Here is a 15,713-nt window from a genome sequence, read left to right on the forward strand (position 1 = left end):
AATAAATTAATCATATAAAATCAAGTAGACTGTTATATTGGTCAGTCAAGTTAAAAACAGTACACACTGCTCTACATTAACAGACAGTTCCATTCAAACACATTCTGAAATCATAAAAGGGCTAAAGGAGTCCCGTAGGTGTGTCTGTGTGTGTTTGCATGTTGTTTCACTTTGTGCTCCTGGGAGTGTGTGTCAGTGTATAAAATTAAGTAAATGCCAATAGTTCTACAGATGACTATAAAGACTGGATTTAGATTTAGTGTTTCTAAAAATCATGTATTAAATTTTTGTGTAACATTTAAAGTGTATTTACTATGTGGTACATGATACATGGTACACACACCATATGGCCAAAGCTAAGCAAAGTTGTAATATCCATTCCAAAACCATGGGCTTTAATGTAGTTGAGCTTTCATTTGTCAGTCAAAAATGCATTCGTGAGCTGAGGCTGGATGAGAAGGCCTGGCTTGTGACCAACATTCTAATAATTCCAAGAGTGTTTAATGGAATAAAATCAGGGCTCTGTGTTGGCCACAGGAGTTCCTCCACATCAAACATGTCAAAGCATGGCTTTATGGACCTAATGTGTGCGCAGAGGCACAGCCATGCTAAAACAGGAACAGCTGCCAGAAATTCAAAAGCATATCATTTATTTCATATTTCATTCATTTTATACACCTGGTATAAGTGGGTGTGGATAAAACACCTGAACTCAATAATTAGGAGTGGTATTCTCATTCTTTTGGCCATATAGTGTAGATGTGCAATTGGGAATGTGTGTTTGTGTGTGTGTGTGTGGATGAGGTAAGCTAAAGAATTCTGTCCATGAAGCTAGTATCAAGGTGCTGAATGAGCACCCGGATAAAGCTCATTTCTTTGCGGGTGTTCTCAAAGATGACGCGTGGGTCATCAGACAGACAGCGCAGGCAGTTGGGAGCCATCACCATCGCCAGGTTACTCACATCCATTTTTGTAATGGCCACGTTGGCAGGCTGAGCAAACACCTGAGAAAGAAGCAAATGGACAGTTATTGTTAGGCATCACCCTCAAAGTCAACAAATAGACTGATAAACTATTGGAAATAGAAATTTTTTTTTTTTTTTTTTTTTTAATTTCATTAGACCTAGTAACATTATAAGAATCTTTTTCTTAATGGTATCATACAAGTAGTAAAATTCCAATTCTGTATGGGCTGGAGGAGGTACAGATCTATAAAAGATCAAATCTGGCCATTTGGTGCATCTTGGAGCATGTTAGATTACACTAACAGTGCATCTGAGTCTGTAAAACTGTCTTATATTTGTTTGCTGTTGCTGCTTATCAATTGGCAGCAGATATTGCTGGTTAAAGGAGCCTTTGGTTTTCTTTCAAAAAACCACATAGGTTTTTCATAGGGAATATGAATATATTATATATGATTACACATCAGACAGTAATGCTTTTTTGTATTGCTTAGGGGTCCAGGTTGTGTTCTTCTTACACCAAGTTTTATAATTTTGCACTTCGTTCTTTGATATAACAGAATTCTAAATAGCAGCTTTGGTTAGAAAAAACTGTTTTTGTTTAGATTCTGTCATAGAGGCAATCATTCAAGTGTTACTTTTTGTGACTGTACTAAATTATTTTAGCAGCTAGCCAGTTTATTTCTGCCACCGTGTTATTACTGTTCCTCCTTTTTTATATACACTGCCTTGATTTTTGAGACCATTTGAGTTCCTCATAAAACAAAAAAGAATTTCTTTGATCTTTTAAGGACTGTTAGGTGCCTCATTTTACTTTTAGATCTCACATATTCAAATTGGCTGTGTTTTTGAAAATGATGCATGCTGATGTTAATTTACAATCAACCTTATATAATTTACCTGTACGGTTGTTTGTAATCATGATCTTATAATAATTTGATTAATTGCAGTCATCTGATTTTTGTGTGCATGTAAAAACACAATGTTGGCAGCATTTGAACACATACCGAGAAGATGTCTGTCTAATGTTTTTCCGCTTTTAGCTGAATGACATCAAAGCTGACATTGTGTATTGTGTAATCAGATTACTGCAGTTAATCAGATTATAACAAAGTAGGTACTCTGGGAAGGGGGGGGGGGGGACAAAATTAAAAAGAGAATGACGTTACTGTGACTACATTACAGTGGTTGCTTGTGATTGTAAATTAACAGCTTGTATCAAGAGAGCTTTTAAGTAAACGTGTGGGTCACATCTCGCTATGAAGGCACCAGATGGAGCCCCGCATCTGTGAGATATAAGATGAATTTTGATAGATATTTGATAGATAAACAAAGATAAAAAATACTAAAAAAAAATACAAAATGGCAGCAAGGTGGATGCTGATAGTGTTCCAGCACCCTCTAGTGTAGCACAATCCACATGACATTTTCTCCCATTCGATTTAGGGAGCTACTCAATGTTCTGGGATGTTTTAAATGAACTTGTGAAATGAACTTAAAATGAACTTAAATCTATATCAGGCTGTTCTTTTCAACTAACAGTGGCAGAAATTTAACATAGAGCTGTACCACTGCTGACCAAACCCCGATCAGACAGTGGAAGTTGCTGATGCAGTGGCAATGAGGTGATGACCTGTCTGGCTTTCGCTCTTTTAGACACAGCCAGCTGTGCTTGTAAAGCTACAAACCAGGTGGGTGTCACTAACAAAAAAGACATTGCATCACCCGAGTGCCTGGCTTATACTTTTGAAACTGCACAGCTTTGATTCAGGGCATAAAGAATAAGAGAAGACAATGGTTCTTGTGTTCATGAAAAACTCTCATCTTAAATCTTTGTAGTGTAATTGTTTTGTATTTGCAGAGCTATTCAGTAGGGGCTCAGTGTAATACATTGAATTTATTTTTCACAGTAGTAAAACAATGGTGAATTATACTAAACTAAAAAAAGATAAAAGACAGACAAACCAACCTGTAGGAAACGGATGAGGTAGCAGAGCACCAGTTTGTTGATATGAGGAAGGTTATGTACCACATTGACAGCAGCTTCAGGACTGTCATAGTTTAAGATGCATTCTTCATAATATTCATGAGGAATCACTGGATCCTCCAGTTCCCTGTACCACAGCTTTAGCAATGACGCTAAATAGAGAGACAGAGAGAGAAGATAATAAGATATTATAAATAATAATTTAATGTAATTTAAAATGCATTTTTTATGTTCTATTTCAAAGTGCAATACAAAACTTGCAGCATTTATCAGTTACTTTTAAAATACAGAAGGTATTGTATTGCAACAATGTATAGTACTTTACTTAGTACTAATAACACGTCTAAAATCCTCTTTTATCACACTGGCATAAAAATGTCATTAACCTGTCCTACCTGATGTCAAATGCTGTCATGAGTGATCAGAACAGTTGATATTACAATGGTGTTATGTCACAGTGTCTGTAATTTTTATGGCATTTTCTTGGCATAATATACACCAATCAGCCATTACATTAAAACCACCTCCTTGTTTCTACACTCACTGTCCATTTTATCAGCTTCACTTAACACATAGAAGCACTTTGTAGTTCTACAATTACAATTACTGACTGTAGTCCATCTGTTTATCTGCATGCTTTGTTAGCCCCCTTTCATACTGCTCTTCAATGGTCAGGACTCTCCCAGGACCACTACAGAGTAGGTATTATTTAGGTGGTGGATTGTTCTCACACTGCAGTGACACTGACATGGTGGTGGTGTGTTAGTGTGTGTTGTGCTGGTATGAGTGGATAACACATAGCAGCGCTGCTGGAGTTTTTAAACACCTCACTGTCACTGCTGGACTGAGAATAGTCCAGCAATCAAAAATATTCAGCCAACGGCTCCCGGTAGGCAGCGTCCTGTGACCACTGATGAAGGTCTAGAAGATAACCAACTCACACAGCAGCAATAGATGAGCGATCGTCTCTGACTTTACATCTACAAGGTGGACCAACTAGGTAGGAGTGTCTAATAGAGTGAACAGTGAGTGAACATGGTATTTAAAAACTCCAGTGCTGAGAATGATCCACCACCTGTATAATACCTACTCTGTGGTGGTCCTGACCATTGAAGAACAGGGTGAAAGCAGGCTAGAAAAGCATGCAGAGAAACAGATGGACTACAGTCAGTAATTGTAGAACAACAAAGTGCTTCTATATGGTAAGTGGAGCTGATAAAATGGACAGTGAGTGTAAAAACAAGGAGGTGGTTTTAATGTTATGGCTTATCAGTGTAAAATGTCAAGGCAACTTTTTAGCTTGTGACATAAGCTGTTATGATAAAGGGTTCAAGTGAAGTATACTGCAGTACATAGTGTGGAGAAGCAATAACTGTTTACCCTATGTATTATATGGACAGTACATTAGCCATTTTAGTATGGAATAAACAATTGACCAACCGACCAACTAATTTTATAATTTGTATCAAATAATTTATAAAATCAGCTCTACCTCTCTCATTTGCTGCTGTAATCACCTCTGATTTAGAAGGCTTTCCACTAGATTTTGGAATGAGTCCATACATTTACTACCTTTTAAGCACATAATGATTAGTAAGGATTGTTCTTTGAATCTATCTAATGCCATAGAGGGACAGATGCTAAGGTTAATGCCCAAAATTTAGGTAATGTAGGACAGAAAAAGAACATGACTTGAATTTCATGGGGAGACATTTATTACATTATCACAGTGATCACTGACAACATTACGGTAGAACTTAGCAGAGACTTGGGCCGGTGAACCTTAAACGGTAAGTCTTGCACAAGGTGCACATGAACATACACCGATCAGCCATAACATTAAAACCACCTTGTTTCTACACACACTGAATTTTATCGGCTCCACTTACCATATAGAAGCACTTTGTAGTTCTAAATAACTTTAGTGCATCTGTTTCTTAACATACTTTTTAAGCCTGCATTCACCCTGTTCTTCAATGGTCAGGACTCTCCCAGGACTACTACAGAGCAGGTATTATTTGGGTGGTGGATCATTCTCAGCACTGCAGTGACACTGACATGGTAGTGGTGTGTTAGTGTGTGTTGTGCTGGTATGAGTGGATCAGACACAGTTTTTAAACACCTCACTGTCACTGCTGGACTGAGAATAGTCCACCAACCAAAAACAGCCCGCCAACAGCGCCCCATGGGCAGCGTCCTGTGACCACTGATGAAGGTCTAGAAGATGACCAACTCACACAGCAGCAATAAATGAGCAATCGTCTCTGACTTTACATCTGCAAGGTGAACCAACTAGGTAGGAGTGTCTAATAGAGTGGACAGTGAGTGGACATGGTATGTAAAAATCCAGTTTCATACCAGCACAACACACACTAACAGTTACTCTAATCTATCTATCTATCTATCTATCTATCTATCTATCTATCTATCTATCTATCTATCTATCTATCTATCTATCTATCTATCTATCTATCTATCTATCTATCTATCTATCTATCTATCTATCTATCTAATCATTGTCACTGCAGTGCTGAGAATGACCCACCACCTAAATGATATACCTGCTCTGTGGTGGTCCCCGGGGGTTCTGACCATTGAAGAACAGGGTGATACCGGCTAAAAAAGTATGTAGATAAATAGATGGACTACTGTCAGTAATTGTAGAACTACAAAGTGCTTCTATATGGTAAATGGCGCTGATAAAATAGACAGTGAGTGTAGAAACAAGGAGGTGGTTTTAATGTTATGGCTGATCAGTGTATTTTACTTATTGCTCAGTCCCACCACTGTTCTGTAATCAAAATACCCTTTCATGTTCCCAGGCACTTTTAATTTTACTCAGAGAATGTACATCCAAAACAAATATGCAAATACATCCTGGATATAAGTGATTTTTGGGAAAGGTCTAGGGTCAACAAGTCATCCCAAGGCTGTCCAGCTGGAATACTAATATAATTCAGTAAATGGAAAGATGCAAAATGCCCAATTTGAACATGTGTACGGAGGGCATACTGAAATCAGCGAATAATTAAACAAAAAGTCTCATGTCTCATGCTATCTCACTCAAAGCTGGGGAAATAATTGATTACCTAGTAAAGACATCAGTGTATAGAATGCCATAATTGTAAACTGACGCCTGAACTGAAACCAGATACAGAGGGTGGAAAGCACCAATTTATTACTAGAACAATGTGAGAGTTTAAGTAGTAAGGAAGTAGTAAGCAGCACCAGTTCGGAGGGTGGAGAACGGGAATGTGTCTCCAACCTACACCAGCAACCCAGAAGAGTAAAGTGCCTTTTAAATACGAGCTGACCAATAATAAAGCAAGGCTTTTTGAATGGGATAGAGCAATCATTACATTACACCAATTGTAATCTAATTGAGAGTAAATGTATATTGAATATTTTTATATAATTAAATCAGTAACACATAAGAATGACATATAAAGCAAGTCGAAAAGGATCGTCTCTTTGACATGAATTTAACCTTTTGGAAAAAAATACACAGAAATAAAACAATAACCTGCAAAACGTTTGCAAGTGTTAGATTCAGATAATTAACAGTAATTGTGCAATAATAAGACGTCTGCTCCATGTAGAGCATGTGTGAATCTATTATTACTTAAAAAATCAACAAATATTTTATTCTATTTCCAGAAAATGCTTTTCAGTAACCAATTTGCAGTTAATTAGTAGATGTAGATTTCTTCACTTTTGACTCAGTACATGCATTTTTATCAGTTAGGAAAAAACTGTACCTGGAATGTGTGGGTCCTCCAAACCTGTTGGCACCTTCCACTGGTCCACTTGCAACTTTAGTGCATTTACCTCGTCTATGTCTCCAGGCACCCTGACAAACACAAATACACAGTTAATGTATAAAACAAAAAAGTGTGAATTACATCCAAACAGGATATAGCCTGGAACTATTTGTCCAAATTAAAAAGGAAAACAGTAAAATCTTAAAAGCCTTTATAACATACAGTAGACCCTTGAGTTACAAACGATTTACCATACGAACATTTCGGGTGATGAATGATCTTTTTCAACTTAACGTACAAACAATTTTCAGATTACGAACAGAAATTCGCAAAACACGTGACTTCACGAACAAGTTGACTCCAACCGTCTCTCTCTCTCTATATATATATATATACAGTGAGCGAACATTCGGACAGCGGACAGTGTTTTTCTGGTGTTTTCTTTATATTTTGTAAAATTCTATATTAAAATGTCCTCAAAGAAAGTACAGAGGATGTCCAGTGGTGAGAAAATGAAAAAATCACTATTTGTTGTTGTGTTGTGTGCAGAGGGGACAGTGAGTGTGAGAGAAGGAATTCAGCTCAGTAAAGCATTCTTTCTTTCGTGCAATTACACCTACAAAATACAACACTATTAAAATAAAAAAGAAATTAATAGAGAAATATGAGAGTTATTGTTGTTTCTGGTAGATACATTTTATATAAAAAGAAGGAAATGTTTTATGGTGTATGGACCAGCACACATACTGTACTGAAATGTGATGTGAGGTTTTTATGTACAGTACTACTGTGTATTGTTGTTTATTGCAGGAATGTCTATTCTATAATTTAAGATTTAAGGGAAATACACTTGTATTTATAACAATAAAGACAATTTAAGACATTAGAAAGGTTAGGTAAGGGGGAGTTTTGACTAAAGAACAGCCCTTCAGAACCAATTAAATTCGTAAGTCAACTGTAATACTAGTTTTGATCTTATGCAACACAAGTTAGCTGATTAGCTGTTTTTAATTATTTATTATTCATTTCAGTAAATGCTATACCCTGGGCAGAGATTAAGAGAGACTGTACACATTAAGCACAAGGCAGGAACACAACCTGGTGCCAACCCTCTGCAAGACAACATTCTCACTTATTCACGTGTAAAGAAAGGTCAAAATCTAAATTATGCATATGTGTGTCAGGTAAGGAGAAAACTGGATAAAAACCTGGAGGACACCAGAGAGGACACAGGATAACAAGCGAAACTCCTCACAGACACAGATGAGTCAATCTAGGTCCCTGAATTCACATTGCTGTGCTGTACGCACTCTACCAGCTGCACCACAGTTTAGTCCTTTTTTAATTGCTTAACTTCTTTCAATTAGTTGAATTACTTCTTTGTAAGATCTAGCAGTATGATAAAAACTATTCACATAAGCATTCACAACACATCATGTATCTAATTAGAGATAAATACATATCTGGAGTAGGATACAAGACCATCTTAAGTGCACTAAATTTATCTTCAAGCTCAGTTCAGTTCAAAGTGGAGAAACTACAGCCACCCTAGCCACCCTAAAAGTAAACCTGTCAATAATTATAATCAATGGACTAAAAGGTCGTCCATAATACTGGCTAACACCAAAAGTCACACCAAAAAAGCTGTAGAACTGAATAGTAGTAAACTGTGACTGCAAATGCAGGTAAGATTCATAGATCAGGTATATTTAGTTGTTGTTATACCAAAATGGTCTTTATGAGGGAGTAAAATGTATGTAAAAATGCAATTCCTAAAAAAGCATATAAAGCCCTCGCCTCCCCATTTATTGGCTCCCCTTTGCTAATAAAACAGCACTTAGTCTTCTCCTATAATATCTTATAAGTTGGATTACACAGCAGGGAATTTGAGACCATTCCTTTTTACACAATCCCTCCAGATCATCCAGCGTCCTATGTTCTCTCTAGTGAACTCCCCTCTTCGGCTCACCCCACAGGTTTTCTATAGGGGGTTAGATCAGGGAATAGAGATGGCCATGGCAAAAACTTGAATTTGTGTTCAGTTAACCAATTTTGTGTTGATCTGGACATATGTTTTGATTCACTGTCTTGCTGTGATAACTTGGCTCAAAGTGATCTGGAGGTTACCTTGTTAGAACATTAAATGGAATAGAGCAGAAGGCCGGAGGAATAACTTTACTTCCTTTTTCTCCTTTATTGTACACAGGTTATTAAAAATGCACACCGTTTCATAAAGATCCTTCACCGGAGATATCGCACTCAACTACTTACAAAAAACAAACAAAATAAATGAAATGCAGTATCACAACTGTCACTTTAGTTACTATTCCTACACTAATCTCACTAAAATTCCCTCCATATCTCAGGGTATAGGTCAGCAGTGAGCTTTCATTACAGTTCCGTCTTTCTCTCAGCAGTTAGACGGTTTCACCCCAGAAACAAACAGCCCCCTTCCATATCTCTAGCTATTCCTTAAATACCTGTAGCCCCACCCGCTGGACTAAACCAACATTACGTGCAGGTATTCTTAAGGAAAAACGAACACATCCAAATTCACAACATAAATATATAATGTATTTAGATCTAGTACCGTCTCATCATTATTTACATGCATATTAGATATCCAATGTCAGAGTTAACATTAACAGTTTTTTGTCCTTTCAGGTCGACCTGTACACCCCTGTCCCTGTGTCTTCTCCCAGGCCCACAGACCATCATGAAAACCGAATGACCCGTGCCACCATTCTCCCTAGGTAACAGGCAAGTGAATGTCTCTTTCTACGTATAATTAAAGATAAAAGGCTCAGTCATCACTTTGTCTCTCAGTCTTTTGTACTTGCTAGCTAGTGATATGTTAGTCCAGCTAGCATCATCACACTTGCTAAAAGGCAAAGGCAGACAGATTTTGATGTCCTGCCATCTACTCTTACAAGGTTCTCAGGACTTTTAAAGGGAAGTGCCATCTAATGGTAGTTTTAGACATTTGGTGTCCACAATATGCTAATTTTTCTTTATCTCTCCAACAGCCTCTTTTACTATTTTCCACAATGTGCATGGGGCAAAAACCTGGCTCTTCATTCAGGCAAATCTGTCATAGCTGCACTTTTTAATTATTGACCTAAATGTTGATATGGAAATCTTCAGCCAAGTAGCTATTCTTTTAAAGCTATTACTTAAAGCTATTAGTCTCTCTATCCTCTTTTTAGTGCATTTGCTGGCACACCTTTTCTTTTGAAGCCATAATGCCGGGCCGTTAGGTTCACTCCAGTATTCGCTGACAATGGATGTTAGCATTCTGTTTCATTTCCTTTTTTATAACAGTAGCATAAAACTTTCTAATGCACATCCTTCCGAGGCTTCAAATGTCATACACATTCAACAGTGGTTTTTAACAGTGACCTTTCTCTACACATTTCTCTGTATTGCCTGAATCTTTTGTCAATATTGTGTATGGTAGATGGTAAAAATACATTTATATTATTTGCATTATCTTGCATTAATGTGCTTTAACTGAATAACAATTTTCTCATGAAGTCTGACACTTGCGAAGATTGGGCCTTTGGTGGATTGTCCATTCATATGCAATCATGATCCTCGAACTGTTTTCTATTTACCTTTTTATTGTGGAATTTTCAAATTGTGTAACTTACATTTTTTTTTCTTTACTCTTATCCCCCCCCCCCCCCCCCCCTTCTTAAGGATGTTGCAGGTATTCAGTTTAAAATTGTGGTTATATTTACAAAATGAAATCCAATTTACAAGAGAATTAATGAATCACATATTGTTGTTTTTATTTCATTTTATAAAAAGTCCCCACTTTTCCATAAACAGAAAAATATTAAACATTAAAATCACAGAATAATTTTCCTGGACCATCATTTAATCTAAGTGACATTTTATTTCTTACACCTGCAACTGTCAATGCATCAATGCTAATTGCTCAAAAAGTTAACATACCACCTTGCAATGCCTTAATGGTTGAAAGAGATTGTTAGTAGCTTTTTTAAATATAACAAGGTACTGAATTTTGTTACCCCTCTAATGAGAAAAACAGATCTTACCTGAATATGCCCTCAGTCTGGTCTCCATTCAATCCTAATACTTCCTCAGAAAGACGAGTCTGTACCCATGGCAACTGTCGATCAGGGTAACGCTCCTTCTGTATTGCCATCACTTCTTCCAGAGAGGAGCCAAACATTGACAGGCTAAAGATGGCGTTACGAGCATAGGCTATCTCTTCTAGACAAGGCTTTTTTAAACCCTTTATAGATCAGCAGTTAGGTAGGGGTGTTGGTTTGGGGAGGTAGATAAGGCAGTAAAAAGAAAAACAAGAACAAAGGTTAATAAATTTGAGGTTTGGACACTAAGTGGCAGAGAAATGCAAGTGAAGAGTTTGACAATGTATGCACAATTTAGTTTTTATATCCCTGCTGAGACCAATTTGGCATGTCATACACGCAGCTGGCATGCATTCACAACACAGGTCTGGAAACATACAATTACAATCATAAATGCTGTACACACATGCACCTTCTGCAGTCAAGCCAGAAAGTCTGCACACCCCTTTCACGTTCTCCATGTTTTATTACATTACAGACTCATTCTATAATAGATTGAGTTCATTTTTTTCTTCAAACATCACTACACACAATCACCGATAATTACGAAGTGAAAACACGGTTTAGAAAATATGCACTTTTATTTTACTGACAAAAATAGTTTTTTAGGGGTTACATATCTGTACACACCCTTAGCCTAATACTTGGTTGATGCACCTTTGACAGCAATTACAGCTTACAGCTTGTTTCTGGACATTTTTGCCCATTCCTCTTGGCATATCCTTGCAAGCTCCGTCAGGTTGGATGGGGAGCGTCGGTACACCGCCATTTTCAGCTCCTTCCACAGATGTTCCACAGACTGGGCTCTGGCTGGGCCACTCAAGGACATTCACAGACTTTCTCCAAAGCCACTCCTTTGTTCTCTTGGCTGTGTGCTTCGGGTCATTGTCATGTTGGAAGGTAAACCTTCGCCCCAGTCTGAGGTCCAGAGCGCTCTGGAGCAGGTTTTATTTCAAGGATCTTGGTGTACTTAGCTGCATTCATCTTTTCCTCTATCAGGACTAGTCGCCCCGGTCCTGCTGCTGAAAAACATCCCCACATCATGATGCTGCCACCGCCATGCTTCACTGTAGGCATGGCATTAGCCAGGTGATGAGCGGTTCCTGGTTTCCTCCAGACGTGATGCTTGGTATTCAGGCCAAAAAGTTCAGTTTTGGTTTCATCAGACCAGAGAATCTTGTTTCTCAAGGTTTGAGAGTCCTCTGGGTGCCTTTTGGCAAACTCCAAGCAGGCTGTCATGTACCTTTTACTGAGGAGTGGCTTCCGTCTGATAACGGCGTGATTTGTGGAGTGCTGCCTGGATGGTTGATGTTCTGATCGCCACAAGGATACGCTGGAGCTCTGTCAGAGTGACCCTTGGGTTCCTGCTCACCTCCCTGACCAAGGCCTGTCTTCCCTGAACGCTCAGTTTGGCTGGGCGGCCAGGTCTAGGAAGATTTCTGGTGGTTTCAAACTTCTTCCATTTACGAATGATGCTGGCCACTGTGCTCTTTGGGACCTGTAAAGCTGCAGCAATTTTTCCTGTACCCTTCTCCAGATCTATGCCTTGACACAATCCTGTTTCTGAGGTCTGCTGATAATTCCTTTGACCCCATGGCTTGGAGTTTGCTCTGATATGCAATGTCAACTGTGGGACCTTATATAGACAGGTGTTGGCAATCACCAATCATATCCAATCAGTTGAATTTACCACAGGCGGACTCCAATTAAATTGTAGAAACATCTCAAGCAGTATCAGTGAAAACAAAATGCACCTCAGCTCACTTTTGGGTGTCATATCAAAGGGTGTGTAAACTTGTGTACATATGATATTTTACATATTGATTTTTAATACATTAGCACAGATGTCTAAAAACCTGCTTTCACTTTGCCACAATGGGCTATTTTGTGTAGAATTCTGTGACAAAAAAGATAACTCACTCTATTATAGGATGATTCTGTAATGTAATAAAACGTGGAGAAGGTGAAAGGGGTGTGCAGACTTTCCAGCTTGACTGTATATGCAGCCAGTGTACTGGGATGTACATAATACAAGAAACCATATTGTTATGTTGATATGATGAAGCTAATAGGTAGTATGGACACCCCCAAAACTGTTATTCATTTTGAAAAGGACAATTTTCACTTGCAAAACAGCAACTATTAGTCTCCTCAGTTTCCAAGCCATTAAAAAGTCTCATTAATCGAAAAGGTGGATGGAACACAAGGGGTAAACATGATTCTATCCCAACATTTTTGGAGTGTATTGCAGTTAAGTTGATCAATAAGAACATTGGAAATCTTTTGTCAGTTCAAAAAAGATTCAAGAAAATTAACAAATTATATTCTTTTTTAATTGCATTTTAAAAAGGTCCCAACTGTTAAATAAACAGTCCATGATAAACAAGAACTACTTAAGGCACCAACCTTTTTCGCTCCGGTCAAAGCAGCTTTCTGTAATTTACGATAGCAGTACTTCGCATAGCTGCTGATGGCCACTCCTGCAATTACACACATACACAGAAATGTTTGTCAGCATATTGTTATTTAAATAATAATGCTCTAGGTTAACTCAATTGTTTACAGTTGCCAGCTGTTGATTAACTGCTGGAAGCATACTCCCCCCACTGTTTTTTTTTTTTTTTCTGGGGCTTGCTATCGTAAAACATGGTTTATGCTTTAATTGGACAAACCCTTTAGAAAATGGATGCGTGCTTTAGTGGGTGTGAGATAAGATTATTAGGAAAAGTTACTTTTGACCTTTTTGCACATACATTTGTAGCCAGCATGTGACCAAGACAGTTTTGCTTCTGTTAATAATTAAGCATGTTTGAACAAGATAGAATATACGGTGTCCTAAACTGCAAAATACAGAACTAAATAATTAAAATACACGACTACTAATCTTGTTACCTTTTTACATGCAGTATATGACCAATTAAATACAATATGTAGTGAGCTGCACCTTTAATATCACCAGATTTTTTGCTTTGAATTTGTACTTTTTGCATGTATGCAAACTGTTTCTTTAAGCACAAGTATAACTGATTTTATAAGTCTAATGCATCTACACCAACCACGCATAACATTATGACCACTGACAGATAAAGTGAATAACACTGATTATCTCTTCATCACGGCACCCGTTAGTGGGTGGGATATATTAAGCAGCAAGTGAACATTTTATCATCCAAGTTGATGTGTTAGAAGCAGGAAAAATTGGCAAGCGTAAGGATTTGAGCGAGTTTGACAAGGGCCAAATTGTGATGGCTAGATGACTGGGTCAGAGCAACTCCAAAACTGCAGCTCTTGTGGGGTGTTCCTGGTCTGCAGTGGTCAGTATCTATCAAAAGTGGTCCAAGGAAGCAACAGTGGTAAACCGGCATCAGGGTCATGGGCGGCCAAGGCTCGTTGATGCACTATGGGAACAGGATGCACTCGCAACTTACAGGAGTTAAAGAATCTGCTGCTAACATCTTGGTGCCAGATACCACAGCACACCTTCAGGGGTCTAGTGGAGTCCATGCCTCGACGGGTCAGGGCTGTTTTGGCACAATATTAGGAAGGTAATCATAATGTTATGCCTGATCGGTGTATATTAGGTTGTTCACTAATTAAATGTACAGTCATGGCCAAAGAACTGGCATCGAAAATACTAGTGCCTGCAAAGAAAACACATCACTTCTCCCAGAAAATTAATGGAATTACAAATGATTAGGTAGTCACATGTTTATTTCTTTTGTTTGCAGTTTTTGTTTCAGTTATTGTTTCCAAAGGATGTGCTACCAAATATGAAATTGAGGATGGCAATAGTTTTTTACAGTCCATTTCTGGAGTTCTGTGTGGAATGATTGACTTGGTTTTCTTAGCTCTTTTGGGTTGTTCTAATGCAACCAGAAGTAACACACATGTGAATAACAAAGCATTTGTAACAAATGAGCACATGATGTATCCCGTTCTACCTTTAGTGTCGTTAAGTGGGTCTATGTGTCTGTAGATGTAGCCTTCCAGGTAGTTGTGGAAGCGGGGCGTGGGCGGAAAAAATGCCAGACAGATAGCCATGAGCTCCCAGCCCCTCTGCAGGCTGTCATAGCGAAAGTTCTCTGTGGTCTGTCGGCACAGCTGAATGTAGAGCTCATCACGGAGACCCTGGTTGCTCCAGCCACGCACTGAAATCTCCAGAGCCACAGCCAGAGGATCACCTTTGCCCCTTCTGTCGCCCATGTATGTTTGGATGAGCTTGAAGATCTCCACTGCTTCCCGCTTGACTGTGCGGTCCATGGTGTGAATCATGGGCTTCTTGATGGGCTCACTGCTCCAGGACAGCATGTTCGCTATGGATACCTTCCTCCTGAAAAGACCCTGATGCATAAAAATGGATGGGTGAGAAGGCTAAGATTACACTGAATTTTCACATATGCTACAGATGTGTTCAGTGGCATGTGGGGCACCTGTGCCATCCATCAGGGACAGAAAGAAGTATTATAATTGTATAAATTATGTACAGCATTTTTAAGTGTAATGTGTAGATTGACAGTGGGCTCAGATTACAGAATCATGTCCATCTGTCCTGCCACTATTGGCTGGTGGGGGCATGGAGGCACAGATGTCTCATCAGCATTGATGTGCTGCACATTAAGAGGCTTTAAATACCATTGATCTTGATCCTTTTGCTTGCTAGAGCATTGTATAGTGTGCATGCCCCTGTGACACACTTGCAAGGCTGGTATTTCTTGTCTTATTGTTTTCTACTATAGGGCTATACCTGCTGCCTCAGTAGTGAAGTAGAGTGTCCTGCCTTATTACAGAATGAGCCAGTAAGCAAAAGCCCAAGAGAAATAGAAATGGTAATTAAAGGCACTCCCAGCTGCAGTGCATTATATGTGATCAGTTGCAGGCACTACAA

The 15,713-nt window shown here is 38.5% G+C and overlaps 1 protein-coding gene across 1 annotated transcript in view; it reads right to left on the reverse strand.

Annotated features, from left to right (window-relative positions):
• Nucleotides 1-809: 809 nt before the first annotated feature.
• arhgap39 (Rho GTPase activating protein 39) overlaps nt 810-15,713 on the reverse strand; it is a 75,504-nt gene continuing 60,600 nt past the window's right edge. The window contains exons 5-10 of the mRNA XM_063001179.1: nt 14,770-15,169; nt 13,235-13,308; nt 10,772-10,971; nt 6,708-6,799; nt 2,932-3,101; nt 810-1,004 (exon numbers count right to left, since the gene is read on the reverse strand). Of these exons, the coding sequence (XP_062857249.1) occupies nt 810-1,004; nt 2,932-3,101; nt 6,708-6,799; nt 10,772-10,971; nt 13,235-13,308; nt 14,770-15,169 (1,131 nt within the window). The remainder of the gene's footprint in view (nt 1,005-2,931; nt 3,102-6,707; nt 6,800-10,771; nt 10,972-13,234; nt 13,309-14,769; nt 15,170-15,713) is intronic.

Source organism: Trichomycterus rosablanca, chromosome 9, assembly GCF_030014385.1.
Source record: "Trichomycterus rosablanca isolate fTriRos1 chromosome 9, fTriRos1.hap1, whole genome shotgun sequence".
In the NCBI taxonomy this organism is placed as follows: Eukaryota; Metazoa; Chordata; class Actinopteri; order Siluriformes; family Trichomycteridae; genus Trichomycterus; species Trichomycterus rosablanca.